Below are 26,248 nucleotides of genomic sequence, written 5' to 3' on the forward strand. Positions count from 1 at the left end.
CACCTTAGCTCCGAGTAATGAGAGCGCCTGCAAACTTTTTTGACAACAGAGAAATTGTTGAGAGAAAGCAGGTTGTTCGAGCAGACAGAAAGAAACTTTCCTTAATGGAGTGGCTAGCTAAAGAGGAGGGCACGAGGGATAACTTTAGTGATTCCTAGGGAAACACAGGAGACTCTGGGATCCTTCACAACTGCGCTGGATTTAATGAGAGTAGCCTTGGGTGGAAACTTCCAGGAGGCACAGTAGAAAACTGACTTTGTCCCTCTGAGATAGAGTCTGTGGCAGCCTTACCTTAAGGAGCCCTTATGTCAAGTTTAGACCATTTCTTTTTTTAATCCTTGCTCTGCGTTCAACTTTCAATTTAAACATGATTTCATTTAAACTGTAGCACTGTGGTAGGTTGTTCATCCTTTCTGTTACATTTCTGACTATTGTTTTGGTTTCCGTATGAATCTCCCATTTTGCCATTTGACCCTAGATCTGCGACTTCCCAGTATTGTGGTAAGCTTTAACAGATTCAATTTTACTCTCTCTGTGTCCTTCAAAACCACTTTTGCTCCAAGGCTGATACTCAAGCCAGGTCTATGCCTCTCTCATTTGACCAATAGAAAATTCTCAATCAAAGAAACCTATTAGCTACATCAAGTTTTTCCTTTTAAAAAATTACAATATGGTATTTTCATACAAAATTTATTTTTGTTTTTCCTCTTTCCCTCTACTCTGTGTTTGATCCCTGGCTTGTACCACTCTATTTATTGTAGTTCTGTCTTACCTTTCGTATCTTATGCATGGGACTCTAATCCCCATCTTCCAAACATCTGTTACCTGCTATAGAGTCCCATTTCTAGTTTCATGACATACATCCACCCCCATGTTCACATATGGTCTCAAATGATAGAGAATATGAATTATTTCTCACTCTGAGTCTGGACTTTTTCATGTGATAGAATGATTTCCAGACCCATTATTTTACTATAAAAGTTCAAAATTTCATTTTCTTTATAGCTCAATAAAATTCTTCTGTATGCATGTCCCATATTTTCATCACCCCTTGATAGAATCTTGCATAGTTACTTTTCTATAGCATAGAGATATATGTGCATACAAGTGTCTCTATATATGCTATATTAGAATATGTCCTTAAATAGTATTGAGATGGTAAGAAATGGGGGAGTGGGGCTTAGAATTCAGGGAGACACTTTCTCACTCACCCCAGATAGACTTTCTCTGAAATCAGAGTGCCAGAAACTCATGGTCACTCAGAACTTATGCTGAATCAGTGGCTCACAAATTTAAATAGTGAAATTCACAGAGCACAGCAGGTGACTTTTAGATACATGTCAATTGCAGGGAGTATGGTATAAGATGAGTCAAGATCCTACACAGCAGGAGCAAGTAAGTCATCCACCTGTTACTCTGGAGGCTTTTAAAGAACATACAGTAAGAAGTGGGATGAGGCACAGAGAGAGGGTGCTCTGCTCAGTCAGTCCCATGGGGTTCTCTCAGTTTCAATCAAATCCTTGTAACAGCCTCCAGGCAAGGGTGCTCGTTTAGCTGAAGAGAGAAACCAGAGCAGGAACAAACACTCTTTTGGGATTCCTGACCTCTAACTAAGGCAACACCAAGAGGAGAATAAGAATAAGCAAATATATTTTCCATTCATTATGTTCCCTGTTCTGATGGCTGGCAGTTTTTGGTTTTGGTTTGATGTCCTGTCTTCCTGGCTCTATAAGTTCCCTCTCCCTACTATTAGAGCATTTCATCTAAGGTCCCTCTCTTTGAGTCATGAGAGTCTCTTACCTACCAGGTCTCTAGTGAATTCTGGAGGATTCCCTCAACCTCCTGAGATTGCCTGTTTCCATTTTTTCTGCTGACCCTCAGGACTTCAGTCTTTTTCCCTCACCCAATACCAAATCAGGTTCCCTTCACCACACCACTCCATCCACTTTCCCTCCCAGGTCCCTCCCTCCCTCCCCACTTGTGATTTCTTTCTTCTCCCACTAAAGTGGGACTGAGGTGTCCTCACTTGGGCCCTTTAGCTTCTCTCTCTCTCTCTCTCTCTCCTTTTTTTTGTGGTTAATAACCACTAATTACTGAGTACATACCATGCATGTCCTTTTGGGTCTGAGTTACCACACTCAGGATGATATTTTTTAGTTCTATCTATTTGTCTGAAAAATTCATGATGTCCTCATTCTTAATAGATGAGTAGTATTCCATTGTATAAAAGAACCACATTTTCTGTATCCATTCTTCTGTTGTGGGACATCTGAGTTGTTAACTGCTTCTGGCTACCACAAATAAGGTCGCTATGAACATGCTGGAAAACATGCCCCTGTGGCATCTTTTGGATATATTCCCTAGAGTGGTATTGCTGGGTCTTTAGATAGTTCTTTTTCCAATTTTCTGAAGAACCTTCAGATTGATTTTCAGAGTAGTTATACCAATTTGCAATCCCACCAACATTCTAGCCAGTATGTGTTTTCCCTGGGGTTTGGATCTTAGCCCATTTGATTGGTGTAAGGTGGAATCTCAAGGTCATTTGATTTGCATTTCTCTGATCACTAAGAACTTTGAACATTTCTTTAGGTTCTTCTTAGCCATTGGAGATTTCTCTATTGTGAATTCTCAGTTTAGTTCTATATCCTTGTTTTTGATAAAAATCATAATCTTAACAGTAGCATTCAAAGTATCAATATACTTTGACAAAGTGAGATATCACATAGGTCTATGGATGTCGAGGAAGGAAATATCATTTTCTTTTCTTTGTACTTGAATGAAGACATCCTGCCTATTTACCTACCGCATAACTTATTTCTGATCATAACTTATACTCTCCAAACATCATGTTTGATTACTTGATACTAAAGAAAAGTCAATGATCAAAACACAGTGTTTTAGTGCTGGACTTTATAAAAACCCTAAAATAACAAAATACCAGATACTGAAAAACCTATAAAGAATAAAATGCATTTTCTCACAATTCTCCAATATTAAGGTCTGAGAAAACTTGGTGCTTGCTGAAGCCTACTCTCTGTTTCCCAAATGCTACTTGCCACATCACCAGTGATGGATAGTACATGCGCCTTAATCATGTTTTATAAAACTGTGAGTCCTAGTCAAGTCTCTGCCCACATGACTTAAATTATTTAAATCAGCATTTCTCAACTTGTAGGTTACAACTCCTTCAGGAGTCTAACAACACTTCCAGGGTTTGCCTAAGACCATTGGAAAACATAGGTAACAAATTACTGTTATGAAGTAGCAACAAAAAAAATTTTAGATTGGAGGTCACCATAACGTCAGGAACTGTATTTGAAGGTTGCAGCATTAGGAAAGTTCCAAACCACTAGTTTAAATGTTCCTCCTTTAATTACAGCTACATTGATGACTTACATTTTTACTTACTACTTCTGAAGAGATATATGGAGGCTCTGGTCATTCAAAGTGTTTCTTCACAATTTACTGAAGAAAAAATTGCAAACCCTCAAGTTTTATTAACTTTTACCTCTGTCTTTGTTTTAAAATCCTTATTACTGTTATTTTGTACTTTGATTTTCATTCATGATGCTTCTAAAGTTGATCTTAACAGATAAATTATATTTTAATTTAATATATGTGTTCTCTCAAATGAAATTATTTATATGATTCTAACATTTTGAAGTAGAAAAGTTGTAAGATAAACAGACTCATTTGCTATGTAATAATTATCAATAAAAATTTGTATAATTGCTGGACAGTGGTGGTGCATGCCTTTAATCCCAGCATTTGAGAGGCAGAGGAAGGCATATTTCTGAGTTGGAGGCCAGCCTGTTTTGAAAAACAAAATAAAACAAAACAAAATACCATTAAATATAGAGCAAGATGTTGTATCAAAAGGAAAAGAGAAATGTTTGATAATAATAAATAATAATATTCTTCAAACCTGTGGAATTTGAGAAAAGATAAGCTATTAGTCTACATTACTAAAGGAAAGTAACATAAGTTAATAATCATAATTGTGAACTACAATAGGAAGGCAAAAATCCATCAATCATAAGAGCATATTTTATATTGAGAAACACACATTACATCCCAAAGACAGAACCTAGAACCACGATATTTAAGTCATGTGTATTCTCAAATCTGCTAGATTGATGTTGTCTTGGAGTAATGCCTGCTATGTTTGTGCCTTCAGAGGGGCTTTTGTAAAAGATTGACAGCTTAGGCAGGATTAGTTAAAGAAGAAATGTCCTGATGATTTATACTTCAGGAACACTCCACCTAGCTGACAGGGGATGATTTACATGGCAGTGTTCCTATGGCTACTGCAGTGATGAAGTAGGCCAGAGTAGTTTTCATCTGAAGACCACTACAACAGTTTTATTCAACTATGAGTTTCTTCTTTTAAATAAAATGGAACATATGAATTAAAAAAATACAGATTTTAGATCTATTGTTAGCTATTCATCAATTCGATCATGGATTAAATTGTGCTTCATTAAGAAAAGCTCTGAAAATTTATTGACTTACTTACTGGGAAAGGTTTCTAAAATAAGGCCTCTTCTCATTTTGTAGGATGGGTAAAATATGGTCCTATTTTAAAGAGAATCCAAACTTCTATTAACTTCCTAATTAGATGTTGTATCCTGAAATCTAATTTCATGAGCAAATATTGCTTGTAGCCACCTCACAAAACACCCCACTCCTGGCAATTATTAATGCTGTGATATTATGTTAACTCTTCACACTCCTTTTCCAACATTTGTAAAGGATTTGCAGCTGTGCTAGGTTTATTTTAAGCAACTTTGAATGAAAGCAATCTCGTATCTTTCTTAGCTCTTAACACATATGTTTATAACTGCACTTCAATCTACATCAATTCTTCCTAATGACAGACCACTTTACTTTGGGTTTATTTGGATAAAATGTTCTAAACACATTTCACTACCTCAGGCTAGTGGGCTGACAAAATGAGGAAGTAGCCTTAGTGTGTAATATTTTAAAGAGAGGGAGATGCCAAAAGGCTTGCAGGGAGAAACATATCCCTAAAGATTATTACCATGGTGTCTACCAGAGTGAGAAGTAGGTGGCATAATATTCTGAGATATAAATTCTCTGAGGCAGAACATAGAATTTTACTACCTAGATGTAATAAGATATATTGTGCTATTAGCAAAGGCCAGGGAGCTCTATGTGATTAAAATAAAAAAGGATCCAAGTATCTGCCTTTAACTACCATTTAATGATAATGATTTTTGTCTTTAACATTTATATTGGGAGTCTAGAGAGGCAAGCTGCAGGCTATCTAATAATAATATGAATAATAATAACTAGCAATTGAATTGCCCTTTTCTTCCTCCTAGTTCTTAGTAGTCTATGTTTATTCACACTGAAAGTCCTTCTCCTTCATCTCAGTTTATATGGTAATGGAAATATTAGCTTAAAAATTCCTGTTATGTACCACATATTGATGAAGGCAGTTAAGCATTAGATTTACATTAGAAGTGATGAGTCAGCAAAGAAATATTGTGCATCCATCTTTTTTATATCTTATCTCATTTACTTTTTCTGCTAACCCTGTAAGGAACATATTGTCACTTATTTATCTACTTTTACAGATGTGGAAAACTAGCCCCAGTAAGCTTCCAATAAGTGTGGTTTCCCTCCAGTAGAGACTTGAAGTTGACTCATACTTTCTGATAAAGGCCAACTGTCAAACATTCAGAACGTGGTTTTGGTAGCACAGCATCAAATGTGCAGGCATCCCAGCTCACTGCAGGCAAATGAGAATTTGAACTGGTGTAGCTAACCCTTGACTTCTCTTAGGTAAAAACCATGTGCATAGCCTTATTTCCCAGTCTACAAAGTGTCAGACTCAGACCAATCCATTTCAGAGTTATGGGAGACACGAACAGGCAACAGCAGCACTCCACATGCTCCTCTAAACATTTTTATTTAATTACCTCTGCACTTCCAAGTGTATTATTCTTCCTTATATGATGGAAATTTCTGTGTACTGAAGTATTCTTTTGCATTTTCTGGCCCCTCCCCAAAACTTGCTAGAAAATTTACTGTAGTAATAAAACTGATCTATAATCTGATAGGTCAATCACTAGAAAATAGATAAAAATATAGTGTTGATTATGATTGTTATCAAATTTTATTATTCCTATAAAATATTATCACAAGTATAATCACTGTATATATTTTATCACATTAATAAATTTTGCCTTCCCAAAACAAAATAGTATATATAATTTTGTATAGATGCTAATTGCTGGCTACAAGTACATAGGTAAAGTGTTCCAAAAGCTTTGAACTTTTCAAAATAAGCAAAAATATAGTAGCTTAGACTAGAAAATATTTTTAAAAATGAAATAGCACATGGGTAATCTCCCATGAACAACATTAGAAAATCTAAGCAATAATAAAAAAGGTGACTCTATAACCAGGTATCACTTCAGATTTTAAAATGTTGTATGTTAATATTACTATGTCAACATTACAAAGGTATGATATTGGTTACTTGTCTTGTCAGTGTGACCAAAGCTTGTAAAGACTCAATTTAAAGAAGGAAAGATTTATTTTGGATCATAGTTTAAGGATATAGTCTACCAGGGTAGGAGTGTGTGACAGTGATTACAGCTCTCTGCTTCTGGGCTGTTTCATATCTGAGGAGATTAGGAAACAAAGACACAGGACTGGCCTTCAATACTCATGTCCTTGCAACACCCCCACCCGCACCCCCACATTACCTCCTTCCTTCAGATAGGCTCTACCTTTTAAATGACCTTTACCTCCCAAAACAGGGACACCAACTTCTGAAAATGTTCCAGTAGAGGAACCTGAAGACTACCTCTAGACTAAGTTGGCATACACAGAAGCATTTTACCTGTTAACATTTGAAAAAGAAAATCACACACTCACACACACACACACACACACACACACACACACACACACACACGTACACTCCACTATCACCACCATACAACTAAGAAATGATATGTCTCTTTTTAATTTCAGGGGAGCCTATGGTCATGATGTAGGGAAACGTCCTTGGATTATAGGGGATGAGAGCATTGTAAGCCTTATGAAGGACATTGTAGGTAAGTACAAAGCATAGCATATGTTTTTTCAATAGAATTATGGAGATATAGTTTCGCTATAAAAGTAAGTAATAGTCCTTATTGACTGGCATTCTAATTTCTAAGTTAACCCATAATGGTGATACACACACACACACACACACACACACACACACTCACACACACACACATACATATATATATAAAACAATATATAAATATTTATGATGATGTAATTACTTAATAACATAAATATAATAATAGATAATATAATTGTATATTATTAATATAATAATATATAATGTAGTTATATATTATTAATAATATAATATTATTTAAAGATTTTTATGTGGAATAGAATATCAATTTATATGTATAAAAATAATCTTTAACTACTTCAATTATTTGTTTACTTAATTCTATATTTTGTGATACTGGGGATGAGCCCCAGTCCCTCCCTCCCAATAGGCAAGTGTTCTCCAGTAAGTTGTACCCAGGCCTGCTAGGTCACTCCTTGTTTCTAACAGAATCTTCCTCTATAACCCAGGCTACTCAGAACACTTGCTTTCGTCTCCTACATTTAGGGATTATAGGCATGTTCAGCTTCTTATATACCTTTAAATCCCATCTATGAGGAAAAGCACAATTTCATTCATTGTAATCAACTTTTTAAAAAATATAAATGGGGGTTGGGGATTTAGCTCAGTGGTAGAGCGCTTGCCTAGCAAGCGCAAGGCCCTGGGTTTGGTCCTCAGCTCTGGAAAAAAAAAAAAAAAAAAAAAAATATATATATATATATATATATATGAATACTGTAATACCATTACATGATAAAAATTAATTTTTATTAATATGTTTAGTATAAAGCACAAAATTGTTTCAATTTAAATCTTGGTGATCTAATTAAATTAAGAACAAGCTTGATAAAGGGACCAAGGATGAGGCATGGGGATGCTGAGTTTATGGCCAACAAGGCTATGTAGTGAAACCCCATCATAAACTCAACTAACTAAAAAATAAATGAACAATGTTTAATTATTTTAAGTGTGGGGGGGGGGGGAGGCAGTGAGCAGTTCTGACAGCCGGAGTCCAGTAGAGCAGAGCCACCTCGGAACCCCGGAGACCCACTGAGCATCTGCTTACGAGGGAAGGTAGGTGTTCGGTGAATTGCTCCTGGCCCCAATGGCTCAGATTTCAGCCCAGACCCCTCACAGCTGCCCCTGCAGGAGATGTGTACTCTATCAGGAAGACACTGCCTCAAACTCCCAGCATTCTAGCTGAACCTTACACACAGTCATCTGACCACAAGCCAGGCATGCCACGCCCCATACAATAAAAGGGGTGGTTTGCCCCCTCCTCACTCTCTTACCCTCACTCTCTTCTCTTACCCTTCTCCTCTTGCTCCTCACTCTCTTGTTCTCTTATTCTCCTACTCCTCTCTCACCCTTACCTCTCACTCTCTTACCCTTACCCTCCCTCTCTCTTACCCTCTTGCTCTCCCCTCTCTCTCCTCTCTGCCCTTTGTCCTCTTCTCTACCTTTCTCCCTCTCCTTCTTTTCTCTCTCTCTCCTTCTTCTCCTTTCTCTCTCTCTACTTAACTAGCATATCCTTCCTACAATAAAATAACTCATTCATACATTGCCTCCTTTTTAATTAAGGCGCCGTGCAGCAAACAGGTCAGCCCTTGGGAGGAGAGAGAGACCTGGGCCTCAGCACCAGGCCCCCTGCCACCCAGGGGAGAGAGCCTCAGCCAGCCAGGCGGGCCTCAGCCCAGGCCCTCCCTGCTTTTTTGAACAACGTGTGTGTGTGTGTGTGTGTGTGTGTGTGTGTGTGTGTGTGTGTGTGTGTGTGTGTGTGTGTGTTTATTTGGTAGAATAAGAATGGTTCGCATAAACTCTTACATTTGAATGTTTGATTCCTAGCTAGTGGACTGTTTAGGAAAGATTACTCCTAATCTGTGATCTGTTAGAGGAGCTTGGAAGAGGTGTGTCATTGGGGTAGGCTTTGAGGTTTTGGAGCTTTGAGGCCCCACCTATCTTTAAATCCCGCCTGCCAATCAGGATGTAAAGTTTCAGTTACTGATTTAGCACCATGCCTACCTGTCACCATGTTCTTTTTCACAATGATTGTTTTGTGTACTTTTAAGAAGCTCTACTGCCTTTACCTGGGACTGTGGCCCATACTCTGGCCCCTCCTGTCTGTCTGTGCTTTTGTTCCACCTGGCTTAGCTCTGGGATCAGCGCTGCCAGCCCTAACCCGAGACCCTTGAATCCGAAAATAAAACACACACACACACACACAGCTTGTCACTTTATAGTTTGCCTTCTGTGACATAATTGCTGGGCACAGATAACTCCCGCATTGAAAAGGACACTCTTAACAATTTATTACCTCTGTCTCTCCTTCTGCCCTAAACTGAGTAGCTTGTGCCATCTAATCCCTGTCAAACATCTTTGGCCACCCTCCTATAGTAGAAGCCTCAGGCCCTAGCTCTCTCTGAGGCCTTATGTGATTGTTGCATCCTTCTTTCTCCAAAGCATGGCAGAAAAACCCCCTCTCATTCATTTGCATCTCCCTTTTCCTCCTGGGGCCCAGAAGTCCCAGCTGTACCCTTCCTCCAGCAATTGCCCCCCCTTCATTATTTGACAAATCAAGAACCAATTGGGGAAATGGGATTAGAGTCAGAACTTCCCCTTACAATGATCACTAAGTCACTGTCTGAAACTGTAAGCAAGACCCAAATTCATTGCTTCCTTTTTATAAACTGAATTGGCCTTTGAATCCCCTTGAATTGGACTGATAGGCAGTTGTGAGCCATCCAACATTGGGTGCTGGGCATGTATCTTAGCCACTTTGTAGTAGTAATATGGCCCAAACATTCATCCTTTTAACTTTAACTGTAGTAAGACTGGTGTTAGCTTGTGGCATAATGAGTTTCCTAAATTAAATTTTGTATCCTATTGGTAGAATTAATGACCTTTTAGATAATACCTTATTTTGTTGACTTGAATATTCAGCATTGACTGAAATTTTATGTGAAATTTAGAGTACATTACACTTTTTAAATTTTTGTATGCTGTGTGAAAATATTTGACGTATTTTAGTAGGAAATTCCTGGTTTGCAAATGTTTTCTAAAATCTTACCCCCTTGTCAGAAAGTATAAAACTGTCTTATGTTTGTCTCATTTGATTCTGGGCAAACCACTAGAAGATTTCATCTACATGGACAACAAGCAGAATTAGAATAGAGAAGTAAGACGTACTCAGAAAGGCTATGGCAAACCAATCAAATGTAAGGAATGGAATGATTATTCAAAAACAACTTCTGATCCTTTGCTGAAAATTTCAAGGCTGTAGTGAGGAATAAATGAGGAAAAAAAGGATTCCTGGTTATATCCTGACTACAAAACAAAAGGCAGCATGCACACACAGAAACACAAGGAACCCACAACTCATCAACTTGACTTGGGCTACCACATGAATTAGTTTTTAGTTGACTGAGTACCAGATATATGCATGGAAAGATATATTGTCCGAACTCTCACTCAGAAATTATTTAAGCATTAGAAAAAATATATAAGCTCTCAATGGATACAATAGAAAGCCAAAACAAATGAAGGAGTTTGTTAGAGGAAGTCACTTGCTAATTGCTTTTGTATAAATAAATAAAAACAAACATGCAATAAATGAAATTTTAGTCTAATAATAATAATAATAAAAAAACACAACAGACAAATGGCAACCCTCCTGTTACTCTGGTGATTATCTTTCAAAGGTTTGGAAATTACCAAGTCAATTGCATAAAGGAGTATGTATGAAGATAGAAATAAAAGAAAGATTTAGTAAAAGAAGGTATACATAGTATCCATATGACCAGTTCCTCTTACTCCTGCTTGGGACCACCAGCCTGCTCCAGGCTCCTCTTACATCAGAGTACCAGAGAAGACTGAAGTGTTGTAAATAAGGTGAACCTGGCCCAGGTAGAGGAACAGCATGCGTGTCAGTCCTCCCTGCTTGCCATAACAAAAACTGGGAAGCTTGGGAAAGACTCATATTGTCTCTCTGAGGCCAACAGCTCGTGATCTAAATACTACCAGGCTCTCTTCCTGGCTTTCAGAAACCAGTTTCACATTTTTACCCAGTGGGACTAAGACCTCACCCCTATGGCCCCAGTCATTAATTAATATAGGGGATGAGGACTTCAGCATATGACCTTGAGAAGACACACTTAATTCATAATGTATAAATGTAAACATGCTCTTAGTGTCAGTTAGAACTCACCTGAAGACTATGTGCCGTCTTTGTGTTTTAAATCTAAAGTTCAAACAGGGGACTAGTTCCTTCTCACCAAGCAACTTACTGGGATCACCTTACTATCAACAATATTACATGCTTAATGGTCATCTTTTTACATTGTAAACTACATTACTATGTTATCTATTACAAAAGTTTAACTCTGAATCAGAAATTGCAAGCAGCAGGGCAGTGGTGGTGCACGCCTTTAATCCCAGCATTTGGGAGGCAGAGGCACGTGAATTTCTGAGTTTGAGGGCTTTTTGAGTTGGTTCCAGGACAGCCAGGGCTATACAGAGAAACCTTGTCTCGAAAAAAAAATTGCAAGCAAAAGTAACATTAATTTCCAATTTTATTGAGTTCCTAATGTGCAAATTTCTATTGTCTAATGAGGCCGTATTATGGAATCTGAATATTTAGGGCATACTAAAAATACCATACCTTCCAAAAGATGACAGGAACAATATAAGCAAATGTGTCTCCACAGACCAAAAGTATAGCTGCTATGAAAGAGTTCAGGAATGTACAAGCGCCACTTCTAGGGCAGCACACAAAAAGGCTCAGAGAGTGAGATTTGCATTAAGAGCTTTCATAAGAAGCTGTAGGGTGTGTGTGCTACCTGGGGTCTGGAACACAATAACCAAGGTTAACAAAGGGCATCCAAGCTCAAGAAGGGTAGAAGCGCAGTATCCCCTGATCTACTGGAGGTTCTCTAAGAGCAACACCCTTGACAGAGCTGTCAGAAATCACAGTGCATGATAAAAGAAGGAACTTACAAAGAAATACTCTGCATTAGAGTTGGCGGTTCCATAGAGCAGCCACAAGGTTCAGGTTTTGAATACTATTCATATTTATTTAAATTACTAACATAATAAAGGAAAATCTGGGAATGTGTGTTTATTTTAATTCAACATGAGAGTATATGTTTCCTTAGCTGTACAGTGTGTGTATGTGTGTTTGTGTGTGTATGTGTATACTAGGTTTTTGGGTTTTTTTAGATAACAACTGCATTCTAACCCTGTTATTTTGTGTTTAGTATTTATCATCCTCAAAGGGGGAGTTAGTCTATTTATATACAGGCCAGAGAAGTCGTAATATGATATTCTTTAGTGAGATTTATTTATAAAGCCAATAAACTCTACATAATTTTACTTTGACTATTTAAAAGTTTATAGGGCTATTGCAACTCATTAAATGTACAAGCGTTTTGTTGCTCAATAAATACAAGCATGTCACATAAAGGTAGCAAAAATTTCAAAGCAGTCACCTTCCACTGTTATTAATAGGGGAATGAAAAAGGACTATAGTTAGCCCATTTGTTTAGAAAAGAAAAAAAGCCCTGAAGATTTTTAAATTTGAAGATGTTGCATTAATTCACCTTTGTTCCATGTTATCTAGTTTTCAAATACTATACAGTGTCATGTGATTCACATTCTGAAGTGTCCCTAACACTAGAAACCAGTTCTGACATTGAACTATGTTAACAATCATTTGATTAAATTCTGACAGCCACCTCCCAGAGTTATACACACTTTCCAAATTCTGTCCAGCCCAATTTAAAGAACAAAACCCAGCACATCAGTCAAGAAGCTTAGAGCCATGTGAGAGGCCCCATAGGCCCTTTCAGGTCTGCTTTCCAGCTCAGAACCTGTGGAGCTGAGATCTCTGAGGCTCATTGTCTTGTCCATGCCTAAACAGTGGGTAGATGAGATGACAGGTTCCAACAATCTGGTTACATGGTCTTCTAATTTCACTTAAGTCACACATTGTTAGGGATAACAGACCTCTTTATCATCAGGAGAAGCAGTGAGTTTGAGGAGCTCTGTATCAAAAGCTTGGACTAAAGAGCCAAACATATGAGAAATTTCTTCCTTTCTTTGTACCTTTTTATTTGAATTTTATATTAATTAATTTAGAAATGTTTCAGTTCCCAATATAAAAATGCATATAAAAGATAATTATTCTTGAAATATTAAAAATCTACTTTGTATACATAAAACTCAATAAAAATGTATAAATAATTTTCCAAAGCTTCAAATCATATATAAAAATATGATTATCAACTTGAATACATGGATTTGTGCTGTAATTCATAATTTACCCAGTGAAATATCTCTAATTTTGTTTTATTGTTTACAGAAGATAAACACAACTTTCATGAAAGTGAATTATAAGCAACATTCTAAAAGATTAATGTTATGATTTAAATAAACACTATATTCTATATTACTTCTAAAATTGTATATATAAAGAAATATTTTTCCTTAATATAAAAAAGTTCAGAGCTTATATTAGTAGAAAGAGTTCTTTTTATCATTTTAAAATTTTGTGTGAAAGTACAAAATTAACTTTGTAAGACTTTATTGGTTTTATATTTACTTTAGAATTAGGTAACATTACCCTAAATTAGATGTTGTATGACATTAACAAATGTCTACTCATGCTCAACAAAGAAATGTACAAAAAGAGAAAAGTAATAATACCATCAAAATCCAGTTTGATGACCTAATGAGTTTTCTAGGATAACTTATGGTAGTGTGAGTGACACAAAGGCAGTTGTATTATGGATAGCACACCACAGCAGGGGCAATGCCTCACAAATATTCGAGCTGAAACCTTGGAGCTATTTGTACAATTTGTTGGTAGCTCAACAGGCTGTTAAGTATGCCCTTCTTTTTTTTTTTTGTTTTTGTTTTTGTTTTGTTTTTGTTTTTGTTTTTCGAGACAGGGATTCTCTGTGTAGCCCTGGCTGTCCTGGAACTCACTCTGTAGACTAGGCTGGCCTTGAACTCAGAAATCTGCCTGCCTCTGCCTCCCAAGTGTAGCACCACCACCCGGCTAAGTATGCCCTTCTTAGTAATTCTTACTGCCTACTAAATTTGGGGGAAGAAAGGCTTTGTGAATCTGGTAAGTTTTAGGGAGTTTCTGAGACTTATGAGTTGTCTCACTGAGTCTTAACAAACTTGCCTTTAGAACTTCCTAAGTTTGAAAAGCTTCCCTTAGGGATGGAATGTATGAAATCAGAATGTGTGAAATAGTTATAGGGACATAGGAACTTAATTTAATGACAAAAGTGCAGATCTAGCAAGATCAAGGCCATAGATTCAGTCACTAGCATCAGAGATAAACAAGAGAAATTGCTAACACAGGAACAGAGTAAGTAGTTTTATGAAATAACTACAAGAGTTCGGTTTTATCAAAAACAAAATAATAAAAAACCCCAAAACAATATCAATAACAACAAACGAGACAGAAATAGGAGGTAGACTAGATTTATCTCAGGAAATGTTATTGTGCCATTTAAACATGACCTGTTTGGAAATCTGGCTATCTCTCAGATCCTAATTTCTAAAGTTAGATAAGAAATTGGTTTCACTTGGATGACTAGAAACAGAAATGTGGTTTCAGGTCTGCTTTATTGGAAATTTAATGTGGGTGCTTAGTCTAAAGCAATCGCTTCTTATGTAAGTTTTATTCATTATGTTTGTCAAACAAAATTGACAATTTTTTATAATTATAATATTTCTTTTAACCTTTGTTACAAAGTTTCTTAGGAAGAAAAAGTACACAAATTTAAAGGAAAAATTAACAACTTCAAAATTGTTTTTTCTATGCATATTTTACTATATCATCCTCATTATCTTCTTCTGCTACTTCTCCCGCTTCCTTTCCTTCTCCCTCTCTATGTCCCTGTCTCTCTCCCTCTCCCTCTCGCTCTCTCTCTGAGTGTGTGAGTGCGTGTATGTGTGTGTGTGTGTGTGTGTGTGTGTGTATCTGCAGAACGAACTCAGGACCTTGTCTAAGGATCTAAGGATATAAACACTCTATCACTGGGATGTTTCTAGCTCTATTACAGCTTTTATTATTCTTCATTATATTGTACCACAGGAAACAAAAATTGTCTCTATATGATATGACTTAAATATCATGAAATAATTAAAATAGCAGTGAAATATAGAAAGTTACTTTTCATTAGTTGTTAAGATATCTACATATGTAAAGAGCAGACAGACATGTCCTATTCTAGCCATTGTTCGATCTTCTAGTTACTTGAAAGCATAGTCTTTAGTTTAGCATAAGAATCTTTAAAAAGAGCTGGGCAATGGTGGTGCACGCCTTTAATCCCAGCACTTGGGAGGCAGAGGCAGGCAGATTTCTGAGTTCAAGGTTATCCTGGACTACAGAGTGATACAGAGTGAGTTCCAGGACAGCCAGGGATAAACAGAGAAACCCTGTCTCAATAAACCAAACCAAACCAAACCAAAACAAAACAAAACAAAAAAAAACCAAAAACAAAAACAAATAAAAACTTTAAAAATAATTACAATATGGCACTAATAGCTCTAGAATCAACAGAAAGAGGAAGAGACAGTGGTGAATAGTCATTTATTCAGTCATAAAAGAATTTCAATTTTGGATATAAAGAAAAACTATTAATAAATCATTTTTTATATAGCCAACAATTCCACAACACATGGAACTTGGAACTTGGAGTAACTTTCCTTTATAATTAATGTCATATTATCAAGATGCTACAAATAGATGTGTTAGAAAATATTATTAGGATTATTATTAAGTCTACTTCCCTTGGATACATAAAAATCACCAGGGGCGAGATGCATACATTTGAGTTTATAAAAAAAGTAATATGAACATATTTGCCCTATGAAACTTGTGGTTGACCATGAGAGGGGCAATGATCCCCAGGTGATCTGCTTCAACTGTTCTAGAGCCTTCTTCATGCAATGACCATTGCTAGGGGCCATAGAAGTTTGCAACTATAAAAATTCCTTAGGACTTTGCCTAATTACAGTCCTGACATCAGATGCACAATAGCATTTGCATCTGCTTAATGAAGCAGAAAGAAGATGATATGTCAGTCCAAGTGGACTCTATTACCAGATGGTAAGCAGCTTGGGGACTTACTCTTCTCAGCTTGCAAAACTTTGAAATTATATTGGGATGAGTGAGACCAAGAAGGAAATCAGTTATGAACCTGCATCTCCCATACTTGATTCATGGGAAATATCCTAAAAACAGTGCTTTCAAATGTAATTCTGAACAAAAATTATTCTTATTTGTGAGACTTGGGGTCACTTTTATTTCAGTATCAGTTTCCATACTGATATAATGAAGGAACCCCCACAATAGATTCCTCACCTGTTTACTAAGAAGGCTGTGTTAAATAATACAAGTTGCAGATTTCAAAGTGTGGGAAGACTTCCTCACAGGAGTCTGTAATGGTTCAGCTCTCACTTTAGACTTCCAGATGTGGTCATTTAAACATTTATGAAATTAAAAATTATTGCTTCATGTCAATGGCTCCATAAATCTTACCTTGCCAGGCTTCAATACAAGAATGAAGTACTTGCATTTAGAGGCAAAAAATAAGCATGCAGAAAACACCCATCTCAGATGAAGCAACTCTAACTACGACATTTATCAAAGAAAATCACATGTGGTCCCCTAAGGAAAAGAGCCTAGCACATCTTAAGCTTTCAGGAAGGTTCAAAAAAGCTGTACTCTGAATAATTTTAGGTCATGATGCTTCCTCATTAATTCAAAGAAGGCTCTTAGGACAAGAATGGGAACAAGGAAAGGCTACTTGAAAGAGTTTGATTTAACTTAAATAATTCATCTCTTAGATAATATTGAAATGTTTTAGAACAATTTTGTTTTCAGAGTACAACTTGAACCCATGAGGTCAATTAGGTAAACTATCTTTTGTAAACAAACTAAAAATCAGTTCAGTTTGGATTGCTCTGATGTTAAGAATAATTGCTCAAGTCTAGCAGTGGTGGCACATCCCTTTAAACCCAGCACTTGGGAGGCAGAGGCAGGTGGATTTCTGAGTTCAAGGCCAACCTGGTCTACAGAGTGAGTTCCAGGACAGCCAGGGCTATACAGAGAAACCCTGTCTCAAAAAAAACAAAAACAACAACAAAAAAACAAAACAAACAAACTAACAAAGGTATAATTTGCTCTTGCTCTTAAGTGCCTCTAGTTATATTCACAGTAAACAATTCTGTTAGTGTTTTAGGACTTTATACTAGCACCCCTCCTGCACATACTTGGGTATGCACTTTTGCATCTTAAATAAAATGGACCCTGTCGTTGGACTAGGCCCTGCAGTAGGTTAGGATGGCATTTGGTAAAGTGCTCTGGTAGATTTCATTTGCAGTAGTCAAAGTTGGGAAAATGGTGTGGGGATAAATGATCACTCAAGCTAGTGAGAGACTATTGACCAAGAACTGGTTCAAGAGTGGGCATAGCCTTGAAAGTGAGGGAGAATGCCATGACCATAACTCAGACCAGTGTGCCTGAACAGCACATACCTGTAGCTTCAGAACTTTTCCATGCCAGAAACACTTTAGGTCCTCTAAAATGAATTGGATATCAAGTGACAGACCATAATTTCCTAGAATGTGGTACTTTTAAATATTTATGTAATGCTTAAGCAAAAAACATTTTTGTTTTTAAATGTTTTCTTTCATTAATTCTACTTTCTTACCATACTGTTTTCATTCTTTCTGTTTCTTCTTTTACTTTTTGCATCAAAACTTCTTAATAAGTGGTTTTCACAATAAATATTACAAAATAACAATGAATGAATCATATAATCAAGGTACCATAGGACAGAGTTTTATTTCAGAAGGATCAGTAAAAAAATTATGCTGCAGTATAGAGAAACAACTAGAATAATATTGGTAACATAGAATAATATGATAACATATTTTCAAAGGTTTTCTTTGTGTGTGTGTGTGAAAAAAGGCATATGTCATTCATTTCATGATATAAGCTTATCCTGTCCATTTACTGTGTCTAGAGATGTAGAGAATGTTTTCCTGGACCCTGATTTCAGACCTGCTCCCTTTTAAAATGGCTAGGGATGTCATTTAATACCCACTACTTCATGAATTATACAACAAACAAAGAAATCCATTTAGCAAAACCAGTTGTCTTTGACCAAAGGAAAATATAGTCTTCTCCTTGAATGACTATATTAATATATGAATTCATCATTTAAATGCTCATTAGTGATGACCTCACTCCAAACAAACTTACCATGGAATATATCAAACTTATTATTCCATTGACTTCTATGTTTCTACAGGGAACTCACAGATAGGCTTCTGAGAAAACAATGTAAGACCACTGTATTTTCCTGAACATTATATATTTTCTCTAACAGCTTTATGAACTTTGTGATAGATATTTTCCTCAGTGTTGGTGAGAAAAATAGTTTGAGATTTGTTTGTTTGTTTCATTAAGAAACATCTGGAAAGTTGAGCTACAGAAGATGTGAGAGCTCCCGTGAGTTATCAAGTCACAGGGTAGGTGTCAAGTCTCCCATTTAGTTCCAATTCCCAAACATTGGTCATCAGGTCCAATGGTGAATTCTGCATGTGTTTCCATCAGACAGAGCACATTTATATTGTCTTTTTCTTCCTGCCTATGAGTAAATCATAAAGGTATTTAAGCGCTAGTATTTCATCATGCAGCTCTTTTGTCCTGACAACTATGACCAATCTCACTGTGATAACAGTGAAATATGTTTGGCAGAGCTGACTTCTGTTACTACAAGTAAATTTTCACTTGGCGTTGGAAAGAGCCAACTTTAAAGATATGATTAATCCTGATTTCATTTTAAAGATACACACACACCAAAAGCACTCTTTGAGGATTTGGCAAACTGAAAATAGGATTAGTTAGTCTGAGTTTGCAGGTCATAGAAATGATTGTTATTTTGGTTTTGTTATTCATAACATAAAAAGTAGAATATACTTCTTTAAATTTGTCGACATGTATCTAAGTTCAGGTATAATTTGGCAAATAGACCAGGTAGGGACAAATCCATTTTTTATAATGACACATTAATATGCCCTTACCTCTAAAACCATGGATATGATTGAGTAAAGCTCCATTCTCCTTTTCCAACTACATTCCAACCACCAAGAAAAACCTCATGTATGATTTTTTTTTATGATTATTTTACAGGAGCCCATGAGAAAGAAATAGCTCTAATGAATGCTTTGACTGTTAATTTACATCTCCTGCTGGTAAGGTTTCTTTCCCATCTGTGTTTTGAGTTCTCTCATTTCCATAATCTGTATATTTCTTCCTCAAATTCATAAGTCTCTGGTGGGTTACTTATTTAAAGATCACATGTGAGATTATTTATTTCACCAAGAAAGGCTAGGCTATGATCTCCTGGTTCCTTCTTAAACATGGAAAAACAGCACAGGTTAATTGCCTTTGGGGTTTACTCATACATGGGGAAAAAAGATGAAGTAAATGTAATAGTCTGATGAAAAAACTCGAGTATGTTTTTGAATCATGCCTAAAAGTTCATGCATCCTTGGTTTTAACTTCCAATTAAGTTATTTTGTGTCTCTGAGAATTTGATTTTCTCTTCATAACAATGAGAACAACAGTATCTTCCTTATAGGTGTACAAAACTCAATTAGGAAATATATGAAAATTAATTTAGCACCTTGGTCAATGAGGAACACCATTGACAGGTGTTGTCATCTGTATTAAAATCAGGGCCACGCTTATTGTTCAGGTACTGCTTGGAGTAAGGAAATGACCAGTGCATATGTAGTTTACTTCTGGCTGGTGCCTCTAAAATGGATAAGGGTTTCATGACAGGACCAAGGAACATTTACCTGGATCTAAGCCAAAATGTCAGAAAGCAAACAACCAGATGAGGGACAGGCAATAAAGGGAACCAAATTGGCAATGTAAGATATGTAAATAAGACATGGATAGAGCAAGCTATTTCAGTCCCACTCTAGAGAAATTACCTTTAAATGCTTAAGAAGATAAATTTCCAATTAGCATTTAGATAAAGCTTTGAAATTTGGTTTTATCTGCTTCACAGTTTATTCTGAGTTTGTTTTCCATTGATAAACGTAATGAGCCAATATCTCCACCCTCTTTATAATTCACTGGAAATGGGGCTAATTGAAAAGGTAGCCCTGTCAGATATCTAAGATGGTTAATTAATGAATGTCTTCAAACATTAGAGCTTATAATGTGAAAGAGTGCCATAAAGGAGCAAACAGGTAAATTGTGCACTAATGCTTCTCAATAACTCTGTTTCCTTGTAGTTATCATTCTTTAAGCCTACACCAAAGCGGCACAAAATTCTTCTAGAAGCCAAAGCCTTCCCTTCTGATCATGTAAGGATTTCTTCAAATTATATTTATGTTCTTTCTACTCTTCCTAGAGGGATATATCCTTTCTCTGACTTGAATGTTTATTCGCTAGTCATTTCCAAGTAAGCTGACTAAAAAAAGATCTGTCAAGTGCTTTTGATTTAAGTATTTTTTTCCTAGATAGTAGATTTATTTCTTTTGTTCAAGTAAAACATGTGTTCATGAGGAAAGGGCTGAATAGGGACATTGATTTATTAGTCTTTTTAAAGATATTGAGCAAATCGTTGCCTAAGTCAAGAGGCTATAAATGTTTTATTAATTCCTGTTGCTGTTTTAGTTTTTGAAATCAAATCAATACAATCTCCATTGCTTAACCCTTTAGCAACATTAAATTGTCATATAAACTTGTATCTGTACCTCTTTGTCATATACACTAGAAATACTTATTGATTCCTTTTTATGAAAAAAACATTAACAATTATATAATGGGGAATGCAGGGAGAATGCCCAGTGAGTAAAGAGCTTCATACATAGACATAAGAACCTAGATTGTAATAGCTACTACTAACAAAGAAAGCTGAGGGTTTTTGTTTTTGTTTTTGTTTTTTTTGTTGTTGTTGTTTGTTTTTTGTTTTTTGTTTTTTTTTGTGGGCTTGTTGTCCCAGCAAAGGAGACAAGAGAGACAGGAGAATACTTTGCAGCTTATTGGACAGTCTGTCTATCTTGACAGTAAGTTCCAGTTTCAATGAGAGATGCTGGCTCAAAAATGATGTATAGAATGATCAGGGAAGACAACTTGACATTGACCAATGGCTTCTATATGAGCATGTGAACACACACAAGAAAATGTGCCCATACATAAACCCCTATACAAAGTGAAGATTAAAGGATTTCTTGTGGTTCACTCAAATACTACTACTACTACTACTACTACTACTACTACTACTACTACTAATAATAATAATAATAATAATAATAATAATTCTTCCAGATCCGTAAACAGATGAAACCTTTTTGTTTCATTTTAAGGAAAGCTGACACTTCCCTTTTTGATTATTCTATATTACATTTAAAATTTTAAAGCATATAATTCTATTAAGCCAACTCATGATTATTTTGCTAAAAATAAGATTAAGTCCTTGCTAACTTGAAGAAAATTTGAGCTGCTCTTAGTTATTTGATTGAATGTGTCCCGGATCTTCTGCATGGAGTTTTCAATGTGATCTGTCTTTGCTGCCTAACTCTTCCTGTCATGAGCTAGTTTTGTACTGTGACCCAAGCCCAGCACTTCACACTCCTCTAGTTATTTTACAAGCCCCCATTGTGTTTTACACTGGGTGAATTACTGAATTTTACACTGGGTAAAGCTTACCTTGGCTCTAAAAGCTATTCTGCACTTCTGATCATCTTTAATATCTTTAATATGTGGTAATTCGACAAATACCCTGATTTCTGCTCAAGCACATTAAGAAGGACCTCTCTGAAGTAGTCATTCACCTGATATCTGACATGTGGTTTAATATAGTGCCATGGTTCCATTGTTTTTTTTAATTATTATTTATTTTCAGAGATTTTTTTTTTAATGTAATGCTCTGCTCTGGGCTTAATTTGACGAATAGATTTTCTTTCTTTTTCAGTATGCTATTGAGTCACAGATTCAACTTCACGGACTTGATGTTGAGAAAAGTATGCGGATGATAAAGCCAAGAGAGGTATCTGAGAAAGAAAGGAATGCTTTCTATGTTTCCATTTTATGTCCACTAATTTCCCTCAAAAGTTTATTATCTTCATGCCTCTGATATAACTTTCGAGAAAGCATAAGTGATGTTTGTATTTGTTACTGTTAGATCCTCTTGCTTAAGTAACAATGAATTGGAAGTATATTTATTTTCAGTTTCAAGAAGTAAACACACAGAATAGAACTTTTCCTTTTATAACAATGGAGTTTATAGTGGTCAAGCTGGTGAAAAAAAAAAGAGGGCAAATTGAGTGTACCACTTTAAATTTCCAATGTAGGAGCTGATGGTTCCCATTAAAATCAAATTAAAGACTACTGACCATTCTGAAATTGTATAGACACTATTTTTTTCATGTTCTTTTGAAAAGTATCAATTTTTTTTTTTTACTTAAAATATAGCAAGTTTTCTAAAGTCAGTAAGTTGGAGAATCTGGGATTGCAGTGTGTTAAGTAACCAACATACAGGATTTATGATAAAAGATTATCACATCATCTATAAATGGTATTCTTTTCACATGTGCTATATAAATGGCTAGTTCACAAGATTCAGTGTTACTGATGCCCAGTAGTTTATTCTCTTGGTCCACTCTAAACAGTCTTTTGAATAACTAAACAGCTTCAGGTCAACTCGAGGAGAGCTCTATCTTACTGAAACCTTATATCTTCTTTAATTCATGGTAATTCTTTAGACATGAATTATGGTTGGTTTCAGTGATACTCTGATTAGTCTGATTTTTTAGTTATAGCTGTCAAACTATATTAGAATTTTAAGAGGTTTAATTTGCCAGTTCTCTAAGTAGAATTTTTCTTATAATTACTAAGTTCTTTTCCTTATGTGTATAAAAAGTGTATTTCTAATAAAACAGATTTCAATATCAATGCTTCCTATTTGGTAAATAAACCCTAGGACTCTTCTAATAGAAGCTGTACACACACACACACACACACACACACACACACACACACACACACATATTCATTTCTTATGAGTCCTCTAACATAGATCTTGGCCAATAGAATGAAATTTGAAAACTTAAATAGAATTGTTTTAAGGAGTTTTCTAAATGATATTAAGGCACCTAAGCATGTACTGGCCCAAAATTTATGTCATATTTACTACAAGAGAAGACTTATGGGAGGTTGTTAACTACAGTGGATCTGCTCTTCCATGATCAGGTGTTCCCCACTTGATGGATCTCTTACAACTGGTTACTTTTTCAAGACCGAGTCTCACTTCATTGACAATTTTCAATCGATAGTTATGGCTGTGTGTTAGACTTTGTTTTGATACTTTATTTTGATTAGTTTTTTTCATGTTTTTCTTTATCTTTACATCTGCTTGGGAAAAATTAAATTTTCAACTAATTGAAACATCACTTTGACAAAACCCAATTGAAATATGCATAAGTGAGTTCTCATTGGAAAAAGTACCACTAACTTGATAAGTGCAATATCAATCTCCAGCTCTGCTGTAAGATATGTCATGGATTTCTTGCTCTCTTTGGTTGGCTAAAAATAATGGGAAAATCATTGAAAAGTTTTAGAATAGCAAGGATTAATTGAATACTGAATTAGAAAGAAGCAAGTAGGTTTGTGCTGAGTGGCACTTGAGTGAAACGTCTTTAACATTTTACTTTTTATTTCTTACTAACGAAATACTTCCCATTGCTGCTCTTTTTGTCAGATTTCTGAGGAGCACTGGTATGGGGAAGCATGGTTACCTTCCATTGACTTATGCAAAAAAGACATTTGTGGAAATGGAGTGACACATTTATTATTGTCATACTGTGTAACTTCCACTGAATTTGATTTAGGGGGAAGAGACCCTAAGAATGGAAGACATACTGGAAGTAATCAAAGATGAAGGAGACTCGATTGCAGTGATCCTGTTCAGTGGACTGCACTTTTATACTGGGCAGCTGTTCAACATTCCTGCTATTACAGAAGCTGGACATGCAAAGGTAGACTACTATTCTCTCCTTGGTACTTTCCCAGGAAGCACTCTGCTCAATCGTGACCCACTTGCATTACCTTATGTGTACTTTAAAGTATTGCAGGATTTTTTTCCATGAAATAACAAAATCTATTTATTTGTTTGTTTTTATAGATAAGGCTTCTCTGTATGCCCCTGAATATCCTGGAATTTTTCTGTAGACAAGGCTAGCCTCTTCACTTACACATGTGCCTGCTTCTCCCTCCCAAGTGCTAGGTTTAAAGGTGTGTGCCACCACCACCTGGCCAAGTCTTCAATTTTAAGAGATTATTATTACTACTGTTGTTGTTCATCTCTTGTTTACATGACATCAGTGACCCAACCTCATTCCTAAAAATGCCATCTTTGTGTGGGTCCCTAGAGTCTAGGATAAGCAAGTTTTGCATACATGATTTGGCTCTCAGACAGCACAAAGAGGATAAAATACTAAGGGTCTACAGGACATGCAAGAACTTCTAAAAATCCAACTTTAGTACATTTCATATTGTAACTCATTCTAGATGTGAACCAGCTCTCACTTAAAGCCAGGTACTTCTAGAAATACAGACTCTGTTAGTAGCTCATGTAGAGTTCCCAGTAGGATGACTTTTATCCAAGTGGCTTTAAGGATGGCATTTAATTCCTAACAACCTTCTAGCTTTATAACACTGCCTATAACAAAAGTATTTATCCTACTGCTTGTTATTAATTCAACATTAAGTTACATTATCTATATATCATATCTCTATTTATAAAAATAAGTGATTTAAGATGTATCTCTTTATATCAGTATATAAATAACTGATTCAATCTTTTAAAAATTTTCTGCCTATAAGAAAGAAATCAATTGGGAGAAGAATTCAATAGTCATAGTTATATTTAAAATCCTAAGTAGCAGTTCTGTTTGATTATGCAATCAAGGCTTCTATTAAAAAAGGTGACAATTGAATTTTACTCTGAACATTAATAAGTTGTAGGATTGCTATATATGTGAGATCTAGCTAATATATGCAGTTATTGAAACTAATGAATGGAACTAATGAAAAGGAATTTAGCACCGTCTTCAGTGGTCTCTAGGAATTTCCAACGAGGCCTTCCAGCTGATTTGATGGATAACTGTGAAAGCGGTGCATTACAAAAGATATAAAGATAATGTCTTCTTAATTTAGATATTAAATCTTAAGCACCAAAATAAAGGGTGACCAATAAAACTTGTGTTTTAAAATGTTCTGCAAGTAGTCAGCAACCATGTTCCCTTGGTAGGCAAGCATGTCTCATTAGCCTTCATAGAAATGAGACAGAGAGAAGGCAGAGAGAAGAAGGATCATGAGCTTGGCCGTCATACAGTCTGGGGATCTCCTACTGCCTGGGTCATTTCTGTGTTACATGGTCACCTGTATGTTATTTGACTTCTCTGAGCTTCTGTTTCAAAAGTGCTAGTTCATCATAAGAGCATCTCCCACATGCACTTGGGCTGAAGAATGTAATGTTTGTAATGGTTTGTAATGGTGTTATGGAATGGCTGCCACTCATTCTCCTGAGAAGCAGCAGTCCCTCCCCACTTCTCTTCAGTGAATATGAAATTATGGGAAATATCTCAGATACAGACTTTATTTCCCATTGCAAATTAAAATAAAGGAGATAGAGAGGTGGCCCCATTTTAAGAACACTCGATGCTATTGCAGAGGACTTAGGCTTGCTTTCCAACACTCACCTAGGAGCTCACAACCATCTGCAACTCCAGTTCCAGGAATCTAATGTCTTCTTTTAGCCTTTGAGGCACGAGGCATACATGAAATACATATACATACTGTGATGGTTTGTATATGCTTGGCCCAGGGAATGGCACTATTAGGAGATGTGGCCTTGTTGCAGTAAGTGTGTCACTGTGAGTATGGGCTTTAAGACCTTTACCATAGCTGCCTGGAAGTCAGTATTCTGCTAGCAGCCTTCAGATGAAGATGTAGAACTCTCAGCTCCTCCTGCGCCATGCCTTCCTGGATGCTGCTATGTT

General features: G+C 36.1%; 1 protein-coding gene across 3 annotated transcripts in view; it reads left to right on the forward strand.

Annotated features, from left to right (window-relative positions):
- The window catches only part of Kynu (kynureninase), a 128,646-nt gene that overhangs the window by 29,641 nt on the left and 72,757 nt on the right, over positions 1-26,248 (forward strand). For all 3 annotated transcript variants that reach the window (XM_031370146.1, XM_031370148.1, XM_031370147.1), the window contains exons 4-8: positions 7,009-7,091; positions 19,362-19,423; positions 20,477-20,548; positions 22,162-22,236; positions 24,077-24,223. In XM_031370146.1, coding sequence (XP_031226006.1) covers positions 7,009-7,091; positions 19,362-19,423; positions 20,477-20,548; positions 22,162-22,236; positions 24,077-24,223 — 439 coding nt within the window. The remainder of the gene's footprint in view (positions 1-7,008; positions 7,092-19,361; positions 19,424-20,476; positions 20,549-22,161; positions 22,237-24,076; positions 24,224-26,248) is intronic.

This window comes from Mastomys coucha, unplaced genomic scaffold (assembly GCF_008632895.1).
Source record: "Mastomys coucha isolate ucsf_1 unplaced genomic scaffold, UCSF_Mcou_1 pScaffold15, whole genome shotgun sequence".
NCBI lineage: Eukaryota > Metazoa > Chordata > Mammalia > Rodentia > Muridae > Mastomys > Mastomys coucha.